Here is a 23474-nt window from a genome sequence, read left to right as displayed (position 1 = left end):
TAAATGTGTGCTTTCCCCCCTCCTCTCTCTCCCTTCCCTCTCTCCTGTGTGTAATTTGGATGAATCTTCCCACCTTAAGAAGTTTTCATGCCCAGAAATTGGACACCAAGGTGATTCCATATCCTGTCAAGGATGACTATCTCAGGCACACGCAGAGGGCCACAGCACATGAAACCGAACTTCAAAGGTGATCAAGGAAAACTCCCCTTACGCTGGTGTTCCTTCTGAAAACCAACTTCAGTCTTAGCTGAGACTTCACCCCCTCGCTTCATCATGTCTCCGCGCAGATGTTTCCATACTGAAAGGGCCCACCAACCTCCCCATTGGCATTATCATAAAACAGGCTCTTCCCTGCTGTAGGACTTTTTCTTTCTCACCACCTGTCATGTTATAAGCACAGTTCTCTTTTCCCCAGGGACAGTCTCCATGAGAGGAATTTTGTTTGTTCACAGAATATAACCCAGTTTGTGACAGAAAGTCTGCATCACAGTCACTGCTCAGTAAGTACCCGCCAAATAAATGAATGTGTATGCTTTAGGCAAATGCCACCCTTCCGACTCACTTTCCATCGAGAGACACACTCAAACCAATACTCTGAGACACATGGGACAGAAGCGTTTCAGCTTACAAAGCGAGCGCGTCTGCGTTATCCTGCATGCAAGTTACCCTGAGAGCTTATACTCAGCAAGGTTCTCCTCCCCCTTTGCCAGGCTCTGTGGCTAACCAACGCAGCCAGGTTTGCCTTTCTCCCACCTCAATCCTTCCGCTCGGCCACACCCCCTTCCTTACCATACTGGTCGGTTGCACTGGTGAAGAGAAGGTAGTCCGAAGCGCAGGTCTTGGACTCAATGTTCAAATCCCCCAGCCTCAGAACAAGTTTCTTCCCCTTCGGGACTGTGATGATCTTCTCGCACACGGTGTGATTGGGGTAAGTCCCTGGATAATTCTTAGATGTCATTGTGCCACTGTCCTGAGATGTCACTATGTGCCCACAGCCATCAGCTGGTAAAGAAGAAAGAACGGAAGATGTCAGTGTAAGCCTACTCCTACCAAGGTCAAGAGTCTTTGGCACTCTCCAAGCTGACTGCATTTTTTCCTTCTTTCTTTTCGTTTTTCCTGGGAGAAGGAAGGGCTAAACACCGAAGATTGCATCTTGCTTCAAGTTGTCTAGTCTTTGGTCCCCAGCCTGTCTACTGAGTTCGGTGGGTCTCGTGTACTGAGTTAGAATGCAGACCTCAGAAAACACATCATCTGTTTTCCTGGTTGTCTATCTGCCCATCTAAACTTGTTCAAAAGACCCTCGCCTTCTGTCACACCTTTGTCAATCCACTCAAAAGGTGAGCCTTACGGTCCAATTGCTGTTTTTACTGTTTTTCTTGTTTTACTGCTCTACGAACTGGGTGCATCTTATGGTCAGGTGCATCTTATAGTCCAAAAAAATACGGTAACTCACTTCAAAGTGGTGCTGCTGAGTGAAATAGCACACACAGGATGATGCTCCTGACAGAACTTACATTAACAGGTGCAAGCCTCTTAGCTGAACGACCATTCCATATTTATGTCTCAATTACTATGTCAGTCCCAGATCCAGAGATCTCTCAATAGACTCGGGCTATCAGAAAATGTCATGGTTTTACTGCAAGGAGTGCTCTAGACATGTTAGTCAAGGTATTAACTACTGGGAATCACACAAACCCAGCAAGGGCTGCTTCTCAAAACCTGAGTCCCTCGTCTGATAACTGTAATTCTAGGTGATACGTGCTATATCAAGAAGCTTAAACACAGTGCTGAAGGAGCGCAAGGGGAAAAGGCACGAGAATGCATTTCCACGAATTTTATAAATAACTTGTTAAAACAAGTATAAAAACAAACCACCACATACAATTACTATATAATACAAATATATATGTGTATACATATATACACATATATAGATACAGATAATGCATACAGCTAAAGCGCTCAGCTACCAAGAACCAGCCTGGCTGACCATCTGAATGCTCCCAGTTTCCATTCTGTGCAATTCTTCTCTAATAAGAGAAGAGAGAGAAAACTGTTTAAAGGGGCCGGACACAGTGGCGCACACCTTTAATCTCAGCAGTAAGGAGACAGAGGCAGGCAGACTGCAGTGAGCTCATATAAAAAGTGAGTCCAGGACAGCCAAGGCTACACGGAGAAACCTTGTCTCGAAAAACAAACAAAACAAAAACAAAACAAAACAAAACAAAACAAAAAAAGCCCACAATAGGGCTTACCTAGTGGTGCTCATAGTTTAGCATCCTAGAAGCAGAGACAAGAGATCAGGAGTTCAAGGCCAATCTGAGCTATGCAAGAATACCCTGTCACAAACAAAACCAAACACAACTAAATATAAAATAAAGAGCAGGCAGGTTATGGCTCACACCTATAATCCCAGCAGAGGCAGAGGCAGGAAGGTGATGCAAATCCAAGGTCAGCCTGGCCTGTCTCAGGGCAACCAGGACTACATAGGGCCCTAGCTAAAATTAAGTTATTAAAAAAATAAAAAAAGGATATGAAACAACCTCAACATAGAGTCCTGTCTAAAATTAAGTAATTAAAAAAAAAAAACAATTGTACGAACCAACCTCAACTGTTTATTATATTCAAAATTCTCATCTTTGCAAGAGTGGGGGCTCTCAGGATGAAAAATCTGATTCACAAAGGAAGCATGGATCCATTCCAAAGCTAAGTAAGGCTTACAGGAAGCCACATACAGGAAGCCGCACTCTTGCATCTGGATGTGGGCTGCCTGTAGGATTTTCTGTGGCAAGCACTTGTTATCAGCTTATTCAGTATTGTCAGCAAATTCACCCATTGTCCTTCGACAGTTCTGATGACTTTAGATGACTGAGTAGAATCTGCTGGAAGGGGAAAATGAAAAAAAGACAGGAGTCCCACCACAGCTTCTCTCTGGCCCTCATAGCCAGATCCTCTTACTGAGAGTCACAGCAGAGAAGAAGGCAAAGCTGTTTAAAAATCTAACAGTTTAGCCAGGCACAAGGTAAAGTAATAATAGTTAGGAGGGTGGGGGTGGAGAATGGGAAGCCAGCATGAGCTACAGAGTAACACTTTGTCTCAAAGACAAAAAAAAAAAAAAAAAAAAAAAAAAAAAGGCAGCGGATCCCACTTTAAAAATCCAACCTTACGGCTGGGTGGTGGCGGCACATGCCTTTAATCCCAGTAATCGGAAGGCAGAGGCAAGTGGATCTTTGTGAGTTCAAGGCCCAGCCTGGTCTACAAAGGGAGTCCGGGATAGCCAAGGCTACACAGAGAAACCCTGTCTCTAAAACAAACAAACAAATACAACCTTATAAAAATCAAAACAAAACGGAAGCTCATTGTGGGGGCTGCAGAGGTGGTTCAGTGACTAAGATTGCTGCACGTTCCTGCAGAGGACCTGAGTTCAGTTTCCAACACTCATGTTAGTTTACAACCACCTGTAACCCAAGCTCAGGGATCAGGCACCCTCTTTTGAGTCTGAGGGCGTTTGCACTCATACCTACACACACACACACAAATTAAATGAATCTTTCAAAAAAGACAACTGTTAGAGTAGATCAAGAAATTATTAACTAATAATTATTAACTAACTAGCATGCTGGTGAAGTTACATCAGGGGCTACAGATGTGGCACAGTTGGTACAGTGCTTGCCCCTGATTCCATCCTCGGCACCCTAATGTCACGGGTCGGGGCGCACACCCATCATTCCAGCACTTGGGAGGTGGAAACAAGAGGATCGGAAACCTCAGGTCATTCTCACACAAAGTAAATCCATAGTCACCACAGGCTACATGAAACCCTGTCAAAAACAACAGGAAGACTAAATAAAAGGAAGAAAAAAGTACCATTTATACAGATCCCTACTGATTTATGTAGGGCTGAACTGACACGAAGTCTGAGATTTGCCTTAAAATAACTTACTACAAACGGGAGGGGCAGGGTGCTGAGAAGGCGGTTGTGACTTGCTGGGAAGCACGCACAGAGCTGAAAGAACCTCAAAGTGATCCAAGCGGCTGGGCTGGGTGGAGCTTGGTGATATAGGGCCTGTCTGGAGGCCCTGAGCTTGATCTCCACCACAGTTTAACAGAAAATGTAATAAAGTCGATGTCTGAGGAAACTAATAAAATCAACGCTTCATGATGAAATTTACAGAAGTGTTGGAGTTGATCCCCCAAGCAGAGAGGGCCAAAGCAAGGCTTGAGTACACGGCGACAGACGGACTGAACTGCCACGTGCCTAACTTCATAGGGGGAGAGGACACAGGGAAGAAGAATTGCTCCAGGGAATCTGTCTGCTTTTCAAAACGGTTACCTATTTCCTTCCTTTGAACTGGAATTTAATTGCCAAAGCGCAGGATGACCAAACCAGCATCTTCCCCTTCCCAAGACGGAAGCTGCCTCTCCACTCCTCAGCACTTATCTCATGGTACGCCCTTCACTAGGGGCCTACACCCCGGCTGCTGCTCAGAGCAGCGGATGGGCTGGGAAAATGACCAATCAGTTCCTTTAAACAATTAGCAAAAACAAAACTGAAGCCTGGCGTCGTGGTGCACACCTGTAATCCCAGCACTCAGGAAGGCAGAGGCACTGGATCGCTGTGAGTTCCAGGCCAGCCAGGTCTACAAAGAGAGAGAGAGAGAGTATGTCGGGGCGGAGGGGGGAGGAACCACGGACAGAAGGGGAGTGGGGGAGGAAGCAAGCTGAATAGGACTGGGAGTTCAAGGCCAGCCACAAACAAATACACAAGTCTAAGCCAGCCTGGACTTTAAAAAAAAAAAAAAAAGAAGAAGGTAGAAAAGAAATATGTTGGCGATAAGGTAAGTGAGAGTAGATTTGACCAAGACACATTATACATATTAAGAAAAAAATATCCTTTAAAAAAACTTTTTGCTCTTTTAGATCACGGCTACAAGATCACAAGATGACCCAAAACAGGCAGACAGACAGGACTTAACACAGTAAGGACCTCCCACAGCCGACTCCATTGACTAAGTGTTAAACACAAGGATAAAGCCATTACAAAGTTCGTGGTTGGGACACACAGGATACTGCCCTAAGCAAGTGTCTTTGCTGCTCATGTGCTTCCCACGCTCTGCGCAGGTGTCATTACTTCAAGAGCTGTGCCATCCACTGCAAGATGGTCTTCAGGCACCAAGCACCCCACAAGGCTTAGACCTGCTGGTGCTAGCCCACAACTGCCACCAAAGCCCATGGAAAGAGTTCGTTTCTTATGGCTAGAAGAATCCTATTCTGGGGGGGGGGGGGGAATTATACTTTATGAAAAAGAATGGTTTAGTGTAGGTGGCACACATTTTTGTGTGTGTGGGGGAGGGGGACATATACTTTTAATACCAGCACTAGGAAGCAGAGGCAGATAAAGGTGTGTGAGTGTGAGGCAAGCCTGGTCTACATACACGTTCCAGCCATCCGGGGCTTATACAGTGAGACCCTATCTCACAATAAAAATAAGTAAATATTATTACACTTCCTTATTTACTTGTGGAGATGCGTGTGGGTATTCGCATGCCACAGCACACACGTGGGGATCAGAGGGCAGTTTCAGGAGCCAGTGCTCTCCCTCCACCACATAGGTCCCAGGAATTAAACTTGGGTTGTCAGCCTTGGTGGCAGGCACCTGTACTTGCCAGGCTACCTGAATTCATTAGAACTCTCAAAGTGAGCTGTACACAGAAATACTTTCTCTCTGAACATTTAGAAACAATATTCATCTAAAAAAAAAAAAAAGAGTTAAGGGCCGACAAGATAGCTTGTTGTGTAAGGTGCCTGTCACCAGGACTGAGGACCTGGGTTTGACTGGGTGGGGGAGGGGAAGAGAGCTTATCCTCTGGCCTCACAAGAGCCATCAGTACTCAAGAAATGGAGGCAGAAGGACCAGGAAGGAGTGCTAGGTCATCCTTGCCTAAATAGTGAATTAACGGGAGACCTTGTCTTAAAACTGTGTGTGTGTGTGTGTGTGTGTGTGTGTGTGTGTGTGTGTGTGTGTATACAATAATAATATGAATGTGTGGTGTTAAGTTTCCAAGTGATTTTCATCTTATTTATTATACACTCATTTTCTTAATTTTTGTAGTTACCTTCTTAAGTAATTTGTGCACACTGTTTTACATTATTGATTGATTGGCAGTACACGCTCACAGCCATGGCACATGTGATGATGTTGAGGTCAGGGGACCACTGTTGGGAGTTCCCTCCTCCCACCATGTGGGTTCCAAGGATCAAACTCTGAGCCCCATGCTTAGCAGCCTGGACCTGCTGAGCCACCTTGCTGGACCCTTATCTCCTTAATGTGAACACAACTAAATCTGAGAAGTAATAAACAAGGACCAAATTCAACTAGTATTCTTTGTAACAGTTAAGTCTACTTTTAACATGAAGCATATAGTATAGATGGCAATACTGCTCCATAAACCAATAAGCTCGCCGGGCGTAGTAGCACAGCCTCTAATCCCAGGACTCGGGAGGCAGATGCAGGCGGATCGCTGTGAGTTCGAGGCCAGCCTAGTCTACAAAGTGAGTCTAGGATAGCTAAGGCTACATAGAGACAGAGACCCTGTCTCAAAAAACCAAAAACATATAAATAAATAAATAAATAAATAAATAAATAAACCAATAAGCTCAAATGTCATTAAAATCATGCCACAGCTAGGAAGCTCTTTCTTCAAGGAGTTCATAGTCATCAGGGAGATATTAACAAGTAAAAAATTTTTTGAGACAGAGTTTCACACATTTTTAAAAAGAATTATTTATTTATTATGTATACAATGTTCTGCTTGCATGTGTACCTGCCTGCCAGAAGAGGGTACCAGATCTCATCATAGATGGTTACGATCCACCATGTGGTTGCTGGGAATAGAACTCAGGACCTCTGGAAGAGCAGCCAGTGCTTTTAACCTCTAATCCATCTGTCCAGCCAGAGGTTCACACACATCTTCTTAAACTCACTGAGGATGGTCTTGAACTTATCCTCTTGCCCAGGTGTGCAACCCTATGCCTGGTTTATGCTGGTTCTGGGATGGAACCCAGCACTTTGTACACACTAGGTAAGCACTCTGCCAACGGGGCTGCACCCCAGCCTTAACGAGTAACACTCGAACATTGTGAGTACAAAGCCATAGATACAGACTTCACATTTACCCCACCTACGGCTGAGAGCAGTGGATATGCCTTTCCACCTTCAACACTGCTTGCTTGGGAAGATGGATATGAGTTATTTTCTAAATAAACTGAGTCCTAGATCCTTGTCTAAGGAACAGCCCTTTTATTTAGTCTATTCCAGTTCCCCCTAGTAGGAAAGGAAAACAGTAACTTCCCTAAACAGCTCTTTCCCTTACGTGAGACACATGTTCCCATGCAGAAAAGCAAATTAAGAGATAACCTATGGACTCAGACCTGCAATACTGAAAAAGAGGAGGAGGTAGGCTTAAGAAGAAAGCTTAGTGGCTGGGGAGACAGCTCAGTCAATAAAGAGCTTGCTGTGCAATCACTAAGACCTGAGTTCAAATCCCTGGCCCCCACCTAACAGCTGGCTATGGTGGCTCTTATCTGCCCACCCAGTGTTGGGTGGAGCCCTGGAGCTTTTTGACGCCTCAGTAGTTCTCAACCTTCCCGATGCTGCTGCCCTTTGATACAGTTCCTCATGTTGAGGTGACCCCCCCCACCCTAAAATGATTTTCATTACTACTTCATAACTGTGATGTTGCTGCTGTTGTGAGTCATAATGTAAACACCTGTGTTTTCCAATGGTTTTAAATGACCCCCCCACTCCAAAAGGGGTCACAGTCCACAGGTTGAGAAGAGCTGGATGGAAGGGCCCCAAGTTCAGCGAGAGAACCAGTTTCGAACAATCAGAGGGCTGGAACTGTACCCCTTGCCAAAAGTCCATGAACAGGGACGCCACAGGCCTAAGCCTCGGGGCAAGGGTAAGAGGGTTGGGGAGTACTCTTACTGTTCTGCTAAACTGACAGCTTGTCAAACTGCCTTCCAAATGCTTACATCCACAGATGCGTGCTGCTCCCAACCTTGGTCAGAGAGGCCTCTTTTCACAGTGGGCAGTGTCTGAAGTGCTGAGAACAGGTGACTGTTGTGTTCCTGATCAGAAGCGGATCGTCTGCATCACTGCCCACACGGCTCAGGAACGGAGGGAAAGGCGAGGAAAGAGTATAAGAGCTGGAGGGTGGAGAGGGGTTCTGCAAAAGGCTGTTTTCTGGACAAGGCATGGCTGTTCCAGTCATGAGCTCACAGCAGCTGTGTGGCCTACACAGGCTCTGTAGATGGAGCTCATCAACATTCCAGCATGGGTAGGGGCGGCGCTCGTGAGGCCCTACTCTTGGGTCAGGAGCAGCTAGTGATGCTGTTGGGGAGAGGGAATCGTTTTTCTTTAGAGGTATAGTCACTGGTAAGAAGCCTATGGCACAGTACATAACCCAGGCACGTGCTTATGCAAGCTACCCCAATTACACACACACATACACACACACACACACACACACACACACACACACACACACACATACACACACTGAGTGAGAGAGAAAGGGGAGACTCCCGAGAGTAGGAGGGAGACAAGAGAGGGTAATGGGAGTGAATATAATTAAAGTAAGTGTATGAAATTGTTAATAAATAAACACATACATATCTTTACAAAAGGTGGACAGTGAGGAAGACGTGACAAGAGCTCTGGTTTCCACGTGTACATGCACATATGTGCTCATGCAACCTATGCACACACGCACATGAACATAAACCTTAAACATAAAAACCTTTTCATGAGTTTATACATGCAGAAGAAGTATTCGTATGATGAATAGTAAATATTGCACAAATATTTCTAGAACAATTTTATTTTGTTTTGTTTTTTGGGTTTTTTGTTTGTTTGTTTGTTTGAGACAGGGTTTCTCTGTCTAGCCTTAGGTGTCCTGGACTCCCTTTGTAGACCAGGCTGGCCTCGAACTCACAGTGATCCATTTGCCTCTGCCTCCCGTAGTGCTGGGATTAAAGATGTGTGCCACCACACTTGGCTGTCTAGACTAATTATTTAGTCATCCCGAGACTGCAAACAGAAGCCCATTATGACCCATATGGATTTATCACAGCTCAGGTAAGCACAAGTGTGCATGTGCACAAACCAGACAACAAACGTCATCAATCCAATTCTTCCATTAGATCTAACCCACTGTCAGGTTCCCGTCTGACTCCACTTGGTGGCACAGTAAAAGCATTACCAGTTTTGCCTCCTGAACCTGCATTTCGAGTGAGTTCCAAGCAGTGATTTGGTAAGGAGTGCTCTGAAATGCCGTGAGACTGAACCCACCTCTAGAGACACGAGTTCATTATGGCTCCATCTGTGCTTCTCTAATACTCAAGTTCTGACAGGTCTACACACACACACACACACACACACACACACACACACACACACACAGAGTCACCCCATGTGTGGGTGTGAGAAAACTGCCTCCCTTGTCTAAGATCAAATGAGCACTTGATGACTGCAATCTTTTCAACCGCAAAGGCAAGCTTGCAATCACCATCACGTTCTTTGTCTGGTGGTGAAGCGGCCGGATTCCCAAGTCATTACTAACTTCTGATGAGGTGGCCGGATTCCCAAGGCATCGCTAATTGTACTGTGAGCCATGCTCTTACAAACGTTACTGTTGTCCAACTGTGCTCAACTATACTCTGTGCACTGCCAGGAGAAATAGAGAAACAAGGCTGACAAGATGGCTTAGAAGGGTGGTTTTCAACCTGTGCGTCGTTATCCGTTTGATAGGGTAGACCAACCCCTTTCACAGAGGTCGCCTAAGACCATCGGAAAACACAGACACCTACATTATGATTCATAACAGTAACAAAATCAGTTATGAAGTAACAACGAAAACCATTTGATGGCTGGGGGTCCCCACCACATGAGGACCTGTATTAAAGGGCCGCAGCACTAGGAAGGCTGAGAACAACTGACTTAGCAATTTAAGGCACTTGAGACACATGCCTGGGATAAATATGGAAGGACAAGACTCCACAAAGCTGCCCTCTGATATCCACATACCTGTGAATGTCAGGTCACACCCCTCTCTGGCAACAACAATACTTTTTTATTTTTCCCTTCCAGACAGGGTTTCTCTGTATAGCCCTGGCTGTCCAGGGTTTGCTTTGTAGATCAGGCTGGCCTTGAACTCACAAAGATCTCCCTGCCGCTGCCTCCTGGAATGCTGGGGACTACACCAAGCAATAACAATAAACTTAATTGTTTGTTTGTTTTTCTGAGAAATGGTTTCTCTGTGTAGCCTTGGCTGTCCTAGACTCCTTTTGTAGACCAGGCTAGCCTCGAACTCACAGTGATGCACCTGCCTCTGCCTCCTGAGTGCCAGGATTAAAGGCATGCATCATTATTTTTAAGAAATGGAAGAACAGCTGGGAGTGGTAGTAAGGGTAGTAGATGCCTTTAATCCCAGCACTCTGGAGGCAGAGGCAAGTGGATCTCTGGGAGTTCAAGGCCAGCCTGGTCTACAAAGAGAGTTCCAGGACAGCCAGGGATACACAGGGAAACCTTATCTCAAGTAACAAAACAAAACAAAAAAGAAAGAAGTAATGAAGAACAAAGGCAGAAAAGGCTTAAGTGGCCATATGGAACTTAAAAAAAAAAATGTAGAACAGCAGTTCTGACCATAAAACAAAATAGTTACTTGGTCTTTCCTTTTTCTGAGCAGAAATAGATACTATTATTACTATACTGAAAGACATCACAGTTATGAGCTGGAAAATATGTGACTAAGTTCTTTCAAACTGTTTGATAAGTCTCTCTAATCTTATTCTTTTTTAAAAACAGATTTTATTTATTATGTATAGTGTTTTGCTTGCATGTACAGCTGCACACCAGAAGAGGGCACCAGATCTCATTATAAATGGTTGTGAGCCATAATGTGGTTGCTGGGAGTTGAACTCAGGACCTTTGGATGCACAGACAATGCTCTTAACCCCTGAGCCATCTCTCCAGCACCCCTCCAATCTTATTCTTACTACAGATAAAACTGCTAATGATCGGATGAGGTCATTACAGTTTTGTCTCAGTAAAACATACGAATAAAAGGGAACAAAAGGGATTCCTCAAGTGTCCCCTCCTCTCTGTGTCTCCTGCCCTCCAATAGTCCTCAGCAAGTGTTTCCACTTACTCACAACCTCTACCTCCTTTCCAGGGTGAACCCAAAGCCAAAGAGTTCTTGATACAGGAGTGTAAAAACCTGGTCCCCAGGCCCCAGCTGGAGACAACTCCAAATGGCTGTCCCAGATGCAAAATTCCCCTGGGGTCAGTCCCAGCACTTCTTCCCAGTCTTTCCCAGGAAAGCCCTCCTAATTCCCTCTGCTAATCTTATGGTGGGCTTCCCAGGTGCGGGCACTGCTGAGAGGTGGGACTGTAAAAGGTGCTAATGAACGGATTAGGTCCCTCATCTTGACAGGACATAAAGTGAATAAATTAATTAGTTAATGGAGAAACAAACAGAGAATGTCCTTATATGGGATGAGTCTGGTCTCCTTCTTTCTAGGGTGCACAGCTTCTGCCTCTCCATCCTTCTGCCACAGACCCTGTGGCCCTTCAGTCTTGGACATTGCATCCTACAGAGTTATAAGGGGCTGGAAAGGCTGGGAATGAAGCACAGCTGGGAGAGTGGACACGGAAGCCCTAAGGTTCTCTCCCCAGCATCACACTAAACAAACAGAAACCAGCAGCTATGACATATGCCTGCAGCCCCAGCATACCAGACACCTTTCCTTACATAGCGATCTTGAGGCCTCCCTGCACTATACCAGACTGTCCCAAAATGAAAAAAGAAAAACAAAACATCTCCCCATAGAAATGATCAAAACCAAGTTGTAGCAATGTAAACTTTCATGGGACGTATGCCATCAAGGCATTTCCAGGCCCATCAAGGACTTCTGACTGCCATCCACGGAATGTATTACTGATATTTAAAGAGCGTTGAGTTGTAGACCATACCCAAAGGAAGGGGCCCTTAAAACCTAACTCATGCCGGGCGGTGGTGGCGCACGCCTTTAATCCCAGCGCTTGGGAGGCTGAGTCCAGGACAGCCAAGGCTATACAGAGAGACCCTGTCTCGAAAAAACAAAAACAAAACAAAACAAAAAACTTAACTCACTATTTATTATATCATGTGCAAATAAACCCAGTGGCAACTCTAGCTCTTAATAACCCTCCAGTCTCATCAACTTAAGTCAAAGGCAAATGTTGGATGGAGGATTTTTTTTTTAAGATTATAATCACATCACATCCCTTTTCTCCCTCAAAAATTTCCTATACACCTGGCCTTAATCTTTCAAATTCATAAACTTTTTTTCATCTATTGTTCTTATACACACACACATACCCTAAATAAGAAAACACAACCTGAACAAAAAAAAAAAAGAAAGAAAAAGAAAAAAAAAAAAAAAGAAAGAAAAAGAAGAAAAAAAAAAAAAGAACACAACCTGTCAGTCTGTACAGTTTAAGTGTGTTGTCAGGGCTTACATTTGGTATTAGATAACCATTGGTCTGCTCTTCCTTGGGGAAAACTGGTTCCCCATCTTTTGGACTCCTTGGCCACCGGATGTTCTCTGTGGGCTGGTGGGGGTTCCTGAACTTTCCCCATCTGCGCTAGCATGCTGGTTGTCCTTGTTCAGCTCATGTCTAGGCAGCCATGTTGGTGAGACTTAAGGGATGCCTATAATTATTATTTAAAGCAACATTTGTCTTTGTTTATAAAGGTGATAAAAATCTAACACCTCAGAAATCTTACAGTTTTATAAGACAAACAAATGTGTGTGTCAAATCTACTTTAGGTAGTTTAACTAAAAATACATGGGCAATTAGTGGGGAGGTGGTGGTGCATGCCTTTAATCCCAGTACTTGGGAGGTTGAGGAAGGTGTATCTTTTTTTTTCCCCCTCAAGACAGGGTCTCTCTGTGTAGCCTTGGCTGTCCTGGTATAGACCAGGCTGGCCTCGAACTCAGTCATCTGCCTGCCTCAGCCTCCCAAAGTGCTGGGATTAAGGCAGGTGGATCTTTGTGTGTTTGAGGCCAGCCTGGTCTACAGAGTGAGCTCCAGGACAGTCAAGGCCACACAGAGAAATTCTGTCTTGAAAAACCAAAAACCAAACCAACCAAACAAACAAACAAAAAGAATTCAAGCTGGGTGTGCATGGTAGCAGATACCTGTGATCCCAGCACTGAGATAAACTAGCTTTCGAATCCCACCTTCTACTTTACCATGCACATGCAAAGGCCCCACTCAGTGAAGTGCTAATGGGGGCAGCGCAGGCAGCATTTCCCAGGGAACTCTTTCTTTACTGGGCATCTCCTGGGACCAGAATTTTGTGGAATACACTGGTGACCGCCTGAATGAGGCTCTCACAGTGACATGTACGGAGAGATCCCATAATGGGGCTTCTGGGGCTAAAGGGCCAATGTGGAGAAGTGAACTTTTGTCCTTTAGTGTTCTTAAAAGTGAACTGTGTGATTTGACATTCAAAAGCAAAAAACTTTTCCCACTGATGTTGCTAAGTTACAAGTCTGTGGAAGCATTAACCAACATTTAAAAAAACAAAGTGCAAGAAGTTTCTTAATTTCATGGATGAGACTATAAGGAGAAAAAAAAAAACAACCAAAAACTTCTGTATAAAAACAAAACAAGGGGCTGGAGTGGCTCAGAGGTTAAGAGCGCTGCCTGCTCTTCTGAAGGTCCTGAGTTCAATTCCCAGCAACCACATGGTGGCTCACAACCATCCATGATGAGATCTGGTACCCTCTTCTGGTGTATATGTAAGCTAAGCAAAACACTGTGTGTATATGATAAATAAATAAATCCTTTAAAAAAACAAAACAACAAAAAACCCCACAAAACCCAACAATAACGAAACAAAAACAAAACTCAAAGACAACTTTTAAAAGTATTTGTTTTTCATTCTATGTATATGAATGTTTTGCTTGCATGTGCATGTGTGCCTGTTGTTTCTGGAGGCACAAGAGGGCATCAATCACCTGAAACTGGAGTGACAGACAGCTGTGAGCCGCGATGTGGGAGCTGGGAACAGACCTCAGGCCCTCTACAAGGTCACTGAGCCATCTCTCCAGCTTGCCAAAGCCAAGTGTTTTATCTACAACTCACAGGAACTCAGAATAAAATAGCCAGGCGCAATGGCGCACGCCTTTAATCCCAGCACTGGGAGGCAGAGGCAGGCAGATCAGTGTGAGTTCAAGGCCTGGTCTACAAAGTGAGTCCAGGCCAGTCAGGATGACACTGAGAAACCCTGTCTGGGGGGTGGGGCGGGGGGGAATGGGGGCAGTGTCAAAAATAGAAAACTAATTAAGAAATCTTGGCCAAATGTGCTGAAATGGGCCTATAAGTCTCAGAAAACAATTAAGGAGGAAGACAAGGATGAGGAGGAGGAGATAGGAAGCTCTGGGCTAAACCCCCAGCACTGTGTAAACAGGTATGGTGGATGTAGGCTCACACACACAGCCTCAGCCCTTGAGTCAGGAGCATCAGGATTTCCAGGCCCCAGACTACCATGATGACATAGTGAGTTCCAGGGAGTTCCCACACGCATGAGACCCTATTCCTAAATATAAGCAAATGGAGGAGGGGGAGGTATGTTTCCTGTTGCTAGAATATGCTTTTGTTTTAATTTTTAAAATTTTTTTATTTTGCATCTAGGTGGAGGGAGATCAAAGGAAACATTGTGAGGATTGGTTCTGTCCTTCCATGTAGGTTCTGTCCTTCCATGTAGGTGCCAGGTATTTGGTCAGACTTTTCCCTGGCTCACTGCTCAAGAATACATATGCTTTCTAATGTTGATTTTATATTAAATGATACCAACAATGTTCAAGTGACTTTTTCCTGTTGAATCTAGAAATCCAAATATTATCAGGTACAGAGCTAACCTGGATTACAGAGGTTCAAAGTGCCCATATCAATCTCTCAAGTGATTTTCATTTAGTATTTATAGTTTTCAAAAATATAAATAAGGCAGCTGGGCATAGCAGTGGTGAGAGCATGTGACTCCATCTAGCACTGAAGGGGAGACACAGGAGGATCAGGGGTTCAAAGCTATCCTCAGCTACATAGTAAGTTCAAGGTCAGCGTGAACTACATGAGACCCTGTCATAAAGAAAACAACACTGAGTTGCTGAGATGGCTCAGTGGGTACAGGTGCTTTGCTGAGCAAGCCTCATATCCCAAGTTTGCTCTCTAGAACCCATGTGAAGGTGGAGGAGAGAGCTGATTCCACAAAGTTGTCATCTGGCATGGTGACACACGCCTTTAATCCCAGCTCTCAAGAGGCAGAGGCAGAGGCAGGCAGATGGCTGTGAGTTCAAGGCCAGCCTGGTCTACAAAAGCTAGTCTAGGACAACAGGACTGTAACCCGGACAAACTCTGTCTCAAAAAACCTTAAAGAAAACAAAGTTGTCATCTGACATCCTCCACACATCTCCTTTCCAACAATAATAAAGTTTGTTTTTTTTTAAAGCAACGAAATCAATAAGGAAAAAAAAAAAGAGCTGAGATGGGGGGTGGGGGTAGGAGGGACCGGGGGAGGGGCACAGGTCACAAATAGACTTATGTAGGAACCCTTGCCAAAACCCAGCAAAGTGTTTATTCTACAAGGTAACAGACAAGGATGCTACATTATATGTTATTTTAATCTTTGTTACAATCCTGTTTGCTAGACAATGGTGACTCGCTTCATACACATACAAAGAGGAATATCTCAAGTAGCCAACCGCACACTCCAGAGTCTAAAGAACACTTCCAACAGAACACAGCTGCAGCTCCCAAGTCCCTCTTCACCACATATTCCCTCATTCCCGGTGTTTGGCGTGTGACGCTCTTAAGAGCTTTGACCAGCATAATTGAGCCCATGTGGCTGACAGGATATGAACCTCGTTTGACTCCAAATACCACACAACGCAACGGAACCACTGTACCCTGGAGCCACCTTTGCCTAAGCTACCCGAGATAACTGTGAGGAACTGCAGGCACAGGCTTACCATGCTGTCCTGGCAGTGCTCCTGGCACTAAAGTCCAGGTCACCGTTTGTCATTTGCAGTCTGAAAAATTAACATGAGGAGCCAAGCTTGGTAGGCCACACAGATCATCCAAGCACTGGGGAGGCTAGGGAAGAGTGCTGCCATTGAGTTTGAGGCCAACCTAGGCTGTATAGTCAGTCCTACACCAGTCTGGGCTACATTGAGACACTGGAGCTCAAACAACAGACAAACAAAACAAAACAAAACAAAACAAAAACAACTGTGGATAAAAGAGTCATGTTTAATCAAGGTTTCTTATAAAATCACCTGAGAACGTGTTACTCTTCTTTTTAAGTTATTCAAGTGCTCTTTACTAGATTTTTCAGGAAATCGGCTGCTGAGAGGTGTTATTTCACCTCCATCAGGCGTCCTTCACTTTGCTTCCAATCATGTGGTTCCTAAAAGATGCTCCTGGGTACCCCTCAAGCTTCAGCACCTGGAGAGCCGGCTAAAACTCAGGATTTGGAAATTTCACGTCTCTAAAAGCTCTTCGTAATAAGTACCCTGCTGGCCCTGGCGAGATGCACAGTGAGGAGGAAGCGACCTACAGACAGGGTACCCGATATTAGCAGGGATGTTGAAATGAAGAGTAAACAGTGCTTGAACCGCCAGTCTGGGGCGGCTTCCTCCTCGACATGTACCACGAAAGCTGGAATCAGTGTTGCCAATTTGCTGATCCTCGCTTTCACCCTGGATATTTGATGTGTTAAGTCAGCAAAGCACAAACCCCAGGACCTAAACAACAGCGCCACTCCGCTCCCCACGAGTGTCAGCCTAGGAATTACTTACTTGAGCCAACCTTGGAAAACATGCCGAGACAAAGGATGGGAAGGAGGTCTGCCTGAGCACACACATACGTAACATAAAGAGAAAGCAATCAGTGTTGATGGTCCAGAGGAACAGCAGCCAAGCTCGGTGGGGAGGGGGAATCTAGTAAGGTATGAACCACAAGGACTGAAGGGGCGGGGGAGGGGCCCGGTGGGGGGGAGGGAGGAGCTTCATGCCACGCCTACCATCCCACGGGCCTTTTGTGTATTCTATAATTTGAATTCATCACGGTGTCACAGGAGCAAATGGTTAGATACTAATTAGGATTTTCAAGAGTCAAATGTGATCGCCTCTGAGAGAAAACAAAGACTGTTAGTTTAAAGCTTGGTCGCATAAATTACCCTCTGGCATCGTGTTCCTTCTGAAATGTCTTTAAGCAGTTCTCCCCTGGGCACAAGCATACAATGGTTTCCTTGTGTGAGTTGGGACCATGTGAAGGCATTTGGGATTGTAAGCAATGTCCCTGCATCCTACTTTACCCACACAAAGTTCATGTGCACAGGATAAAGGACCCCATCTTTCTAAATCTCAGTTCCTTTAATAGCTCTCAAAAGTACTTTAATTAGATGAAAAAACAATGGGCTGGAGAGATGGCTCAGCAGTTAAGAGCACCCGGCTGCTCTTCCAGAGGACCCAAGTCCAATTCCCAGCACCCACATGGCAGCTCATAACTGTAATTCCAGTTCCAGGTGATCTGACACCCTCACACCAATACACATAAAACAAAATTAAATACATTATATATATATTAAAAAAGAGCGCTTGGGAGGCGGAGGCAGGAGGATCTCTGTGAGTTCGAGGCCAGACTGGTCTACAAAGAGAGTTCCAGGACAGCCAGGGCTATTACACAGAAAAACTCTGTCTTGAAAAAACAAAACAAAACAAAAACATAAACAAAACAAAACAAAAAGAGCAATGGCTGTTCCTTCAGAGGTCCTGAATGCAATTCCCAGCATCTACACTATCCAGCATCTACATAGGAGAGTAGCTCACAATCATCTATAATTACAGTTTCATGGGGTCAGGTGACCTCTTCTGATGTGTAGACAGATGTACATGCAGATAAAGCATCCATATACATAAAGGTAATAAATAAATAAGACAGGAAGGAAGGAAGGAAGGAAAAAGAAAAACAACACTAGATGAGAACGCCAGAGGCTGTAGTTGTGCACAGCCGTAATCTCAGGAGGCCCAAGGACTATTGCAGGCTCAAGGCCAACAAGGGCTACACAACAGCAGAATTTGTTTCAAAATAACTAAAAGGCCAGCCAAGAGACACAGGCCAGTGATCCTAGCACTGAGGGGGAGGCAAGAGGATAGGACTTAAGGTTGCCCCTGACTATGTGACCAATTGAAGACCAGCTGAGATACATGGGTTTCATTTGAAAAAACAAAGACTACAAATTGCATTGTTGTTTATAGATTATGTGTATTTTCTTGTTTTGTTTCTATCTAATATTTAATAAAAACGAACACTAAAACAAGGTACACGCATGACAACGTGGCTTAACTCAGTGCCAATGTCACAAATGCCTACTTATTACCCTCCGATGACCTCAGATAAAACAGGTCTCCTGCTGCCCTAAATGTGCACACGTCTGTGGCTCTCAGGGGAGCCGCTAGCTCACCTGCCCTGTTCCCGCTGCTGCCTACGAGGTCTCTGAAACCTCAGAATATCCCAGGTTGAACTTCTGCTATTTTCTGGAACACAGACATGGTTGCTGTGGCATTGATCTGCAATGTCTATCAAAGCTGGCTGGTTAAGGCTTGCTCCCCAGCACAGCAGGTCTGGAGGTGTGCTTTGGGGAGGTGCTTAGAAGATGAGGGCTCTGGCCTGGACAACAGATTAACCCACGGAAGAAGTCCTAGATTGAAGAGGAAACAGAAATGGCTGAAACAGTAAGAGGCGAGATCTGAAGTAAACAGGTCCCTTGGGCTTGCCTTCAGAGGGTGTTTTGTGCCCCTGGGTCCTTGTTTGTTTGTCTCTACCTCACTGAGGTAAGCAGATCTGTTCCCCCACAGACTCCCAAGCTCTGCCTTGCTACAAAGCCCAGAAAACAACCCAATGGGTTAACCTTACGCTGAAACCTTTAAAACCAGGAGCCCAAGTAAACATTGCTCCTTTAAGTTCTCTCTCTCTCTCTCTCTCTCTCTCTCTCTCTCTCTCTCTCTCTCTCTCTCTCTCTCTCTCTCTCTCTCCTTTTCTGCTGAAGCCACGGAGGGCTGGCACCCAGCAGGGCTTTCTAAGTCTGTGTACAACAGGGCTCTGTACAACTGTTGTTGAAAAGTACCTCTGTGAATTTTCCCCTTCCCCTCTCCCGTCCAAAAGGCGGCTGAGGTATCCTAACTGCCCGCAGCCAGACACTGACTCAGGAAATAGTTATCTGCAACCATTATCTGCCGGGCTCTGGACCAGGTACAAGCAGGACAATAATGAGGCTTGGACTCACAGATTTGAGTAGTGACTCCCCAGCCCACCCTCCCCCCACAACAACCCCTCCTCTTCCATCCTCCACAGCACCACCCTCCCCCGCCGAAATCATCACCCTGCCTCAGCTCTTGATTCAGTGAGCCAGGGTCCTCTGCCCTCTAGACAAGCAACCGTATACTTTCTAATGTACACAACGGCGAGACTTAACATCTGGAAGATGATTTCAACGTGAGTCTTCCACTGTAGAAATTACTTCACAGTGTAATTTAAAAAAAAAAAAAAATCTGCCAGACGTCTCACACACCAGAGCAAGCTTTACTCTCACATTTATTTTCATGTGTACATATGGGGGCGGGCAGAGCATGTTTGCCTTGTCATACATGTGGAGGCCGGTGCACCACCACATGGGAGTCAGCTCTCCTTTCACCTTGTGGGTCCCAAGGATGGAACTCAGATTGTCAAGCTTGGTGGCAAGCAAATTTCCTGGCTGAGCCCCCACCGCACCAGCCTGAGTTCTATTAAATCCTTCTTTCAGACTGCTCGATTACTAACAACAGTGGGGTCAGACAGTCTCATCGGTTTTCTGTGCCCAGGTTTTGATTCTCAACCACTCAGATGTGGGCCTTTGCAAGAGACAGTGTGTGTTTTCACTGCCTTCTTACCCCATCTGCAGTGAGCATGCAGCCCTACTGAGCGTGCACCAGGTACTATTCAACACACCTTACAGTCCAGGAGGAGGAAAGACAAATACATTAATAAAAACATAAACTGGTACTTGCTATGTGAAGAGGGCAAGTGCTCTCAAGAAAACATAAAGGGGGGGCAGGGCTGGAGAGATGGCTCAGAGGTTAAGAGCACTGGCTGTTCTTCCAAAGGTCCTGAGTTCAACTCCCAGCAACCACATGGTGGCTCGTAACCATCTACAATGAGATCTGGTGTCCTCTTCAGGCACGCAGACACACTTGTGGGCAGAATACGGTATAAATAATAAATAAATCTAAAAGAAAGAAAGAAAGAAAAGAAAACATAAAGGAAGGAAGAAAGGGGAAATGCGGAGCTTTGGGCTTCAAGTGGTTGAGACGGTTCACCCTGGTGGCAACATCTGGACAGGTGGCAGGAGACAAGTGGTCTGACACGGCGGCGCAGGCACACGCACACACAGTGCACGCATCGGCTCTGCGGTAGAAGGGGCCTGACATCTTGAAGAAGCAGGAAGTAGACAGGCTTGAGTACAGGGAGACACATCAGGTAATGAATCTGGGCCAACAGGAAAGGAAGAATGGGAAAGCTTGATTACACACACATATGAACGCGTGATGGGCACAATGCGATTATCGGTGTATGATGGCCACCCATGTCACGCTCACTGCTTGTGATGGACAATATAGACAGTACAGATAACATAGACGGTAACAAAAATAAAGCACCGACTGAGCAGTGAGGCCTGACTGTGTGCTCAAATGCAACGTCCAGCAGGTTACAGGCATTGCCTCCGAGCCAGAGAAAGCAACCAATCCCTCCAACAAGGACAGAGGGGGGTCTCTGCATTAACGCTTTAGGATGTGGACAAACAGAAGGATCAATCCAAACAGATACAAAGCGTGCTTCTCTAAAGACATTTTTGTCAGCCGGGCATGGTGGCGCACAACTTTAGTCCCGGCCCTCGGGAGGCAGAGACAGGCAGATCTTTGTGAGTTTGAGGCCAGCGTAGTCTATACAGCGAGCCAAGGCTATATAGAGAAACCTTGTCTCCAAAAACAAAAAAATAAATAAATAAGGGTTTTGTCATCATTGTTCCTACCTTAACACAACTAAAACGACTGCAACGAATTCATTTTCTTGTGCATCATAAAAATACATAAAGGCTAGAAGTGGTGGCACATGCCTGTAATACCAGCACCTGCTCTACACAGGGAGTTAAAGGCAAGCCAGGGCTTACAAAGTGAGCCCTTGTCTCAAAACAAAACAAAACAAGACAAAAGAAGCTAGCATATGCAAGGAAAAAATAAAAACAGCAACAAAACCCAGCTATGGTGGGGGGGTGCCTCCCCATCTCTTACAAGACAGACAGGGCAGGAGTTTAAGGTCATCTTTACGAGGAACAAGAGAGTTCAAGACCACCCTCGGTTACAAATCAAACAATAATAACAGAAACAACAAAGAAACACATCCCATAATTTGATAAATGACAGAGGTGCAACTTTAATTTGGGGTGGGGGTATGTTGTTGTTGTTTTTCTTATCTTTTTTTTTTTTTTTTTTTTGGTTTTTCGAGACAGGGTTTCTTGTTTTGTTTTCAAGACGGGGTTTCTCTGCATAGCCTTGGCTGTCCTGGACTCACTTTGTAGACCAGGCTGGCCTCGGAACTCACAGCAATGCCCCTGCCTCTGCTGGGATTAAAGGCGTGCGCCACCACCATCCGGAAGAAGTATGACGCCACACCCTGCAGAAGTGTGACTCAAAGAGTGGGGTTTTCATGATCTTCAACTCTGTTAAAACAAAGTTAAAGGGCTCAAATTGTGCAATGCTAATCAAGCATGTGGAACATGATCCAGGGTTCAAATCCTGCCATCCTGCCATCCTGCCTCACGGACATCCTTTGATTCGCTGCCTGACTTCTGGAGCATGGCATCCTTTTGTTGCCAGATTCTAGGAGGTACAACAACGTTTCTGAATCCTGCAAAGCATTCACTCCACGGAGCCCAGGGCTCTGGGCTGGCGCTGCTGCTGCTGGTGGCACATTCCCTTCTGTGCTCTGCTTGCATGGCAAAGGCATCCTTGCATACAGAGCTAAGCATGCTGAGAGAGCGAGGGAGCGGGGCTTAGGGAGCACAATTAATGAGTGGAAGCAGCAGATGTACCTACATAAAGAACTTCATTACGCTCTTTCCACTAATTAGGAAATGGTTTGAAAGTGTCTCCAAAACACAAGGAGACTGGTTCAGCTCAGAAATATTCACCAAGTGTCTATCAGACGCTTAAGACAAGGATGTCAGGGACAGGAACTTAACCTGCAGGGCTGAGCCTCGGACTCTTTCCTGGACAGATAGAGTCTACATAAGGAAGGTCTACATGAAGGAACAGTGGTGCAGAAGGTGCCAGAATAAACTTGTATTTAAGCAATAAACCAGGAGTTGGTCGTGGTTTTTAAAGCTATTTTGTAAGTATCCAGGAGTTGATCTTCAAATTACCAGTTGCTTGTTTTCATTTTTGCCTATACTAAAATCACCAGGAGGGCAGGTGGATCCCTTTGAGTTTGAGGCCAGCGTGGTCTACAATGCGAGTCTAGGACAGCCAAGGCTACACAGAGAAACCCTGTCTTGAAAAACAAAACAAACAAAATCACCAGGAGGAAATCTGGACTCCCCATATGCACATGCTTTGGTGAAAAGAGAACCAGGCTTTTTAGATTCCATCACAACAACCAAGGGCCCTTTGGAAAGAAAGTAAGATCCAAGGGATGGGCATGAGCTTTACCGAATACTGTCTTCTGGCACAACATGGGTGTTGACGCTTCAGAAGTCACAGGGCTGTGGGTACCCTGCAGGAGACCTGCACTAGAGTAAGCCAGGAATTCTGTGATGGATAACAAAGAGGTGCTACCTCAGGCTGAGGAGCTAGGTAGATAGGCTGCTGGGAAAAAGAAGCCATTTTTCTTCAGTGGTGAAGATGCTGGTAAATCACCCATAGTACAATTAACCCCAGACCCACACTCATGCAGGCAACTCTAACTCAGTGGATTGAAACAAACAAACATGATAGTAAAAGGGGGACTTGTTGGGGAAAAGAAAGGGTCAGAGGTAATAAGAAAGGGCAAAGGGGGTGAAAATGATCAAAATACATTACATACATGTATGAAATTGTCAAAAAATAAGTAAAGAATATTTTTAAAAAAGAGTTATGTGCATTTTATTCTATAGAACTTTATCAAGGTAATAAGGCTGAACTAAATCCAAGATTATAGACTGATACAAATGGAATCAGTACAAATGAGCAATTTATGTATCATTCAAAATTGAAACAGTTTACAGAAATGCAGAACCTCAAGAGAGTTAGTCCCAGTGAACAGGCAACAGAAAAGAAACAGTGCTGGGGGA

At 45.1% G+C, this 23474-nt stretch overlaps 1 protein-coding gene across 3 annotated transcripts in view; it reads right to left on the bottom strand.

Moving 5' to 3' along the window:
* DCBLD1 (discoidin, CUB and LCCL domain containing 1) overlaps nt 1-23474 on the bottom strand; it is a 75559-nt gene that overhangs the window by 47776 nt on the left and 4309 nt on the right. Inside the window, exons 1-2 of one of the 3 annotated variants that reach the window (XM_084777324.1) lie at nt 16909-17074; nt 790-1002 (exon numbers count right to left, since the gene is read on the bottom strand). In XM_084777324.1, the coding sequence (XP_084633450.1) occupies nt 790-1002; nt 16909-16930 (235 nt within the window). In that variant the 5' untranslated portion in view covers nt 16931-17074. Of the gene's footprint in view, nt 1-789; nt 1003-16908; nt 17075-23474 lie in introns of those variants that run through there. The other 2 variants (XM_084777323.1, XM_084777325.1) reach the window with 2 other exon arrangements.

Source organism: Acomys minous (genome assembly GCF_964271855.1).
Source record: "Acomys minous genome assembly, chromosome: 3".
NCBI classification, from domain to species: domain Eukaryota; kingdom Metazoa; phylum Chordata; class Mammalia; order Rodentia; family Muridae; genus Acomys; species Acomys minous.
This window is presented reverse-complemented; position numbering and strand designations above follow the sequence as displayed.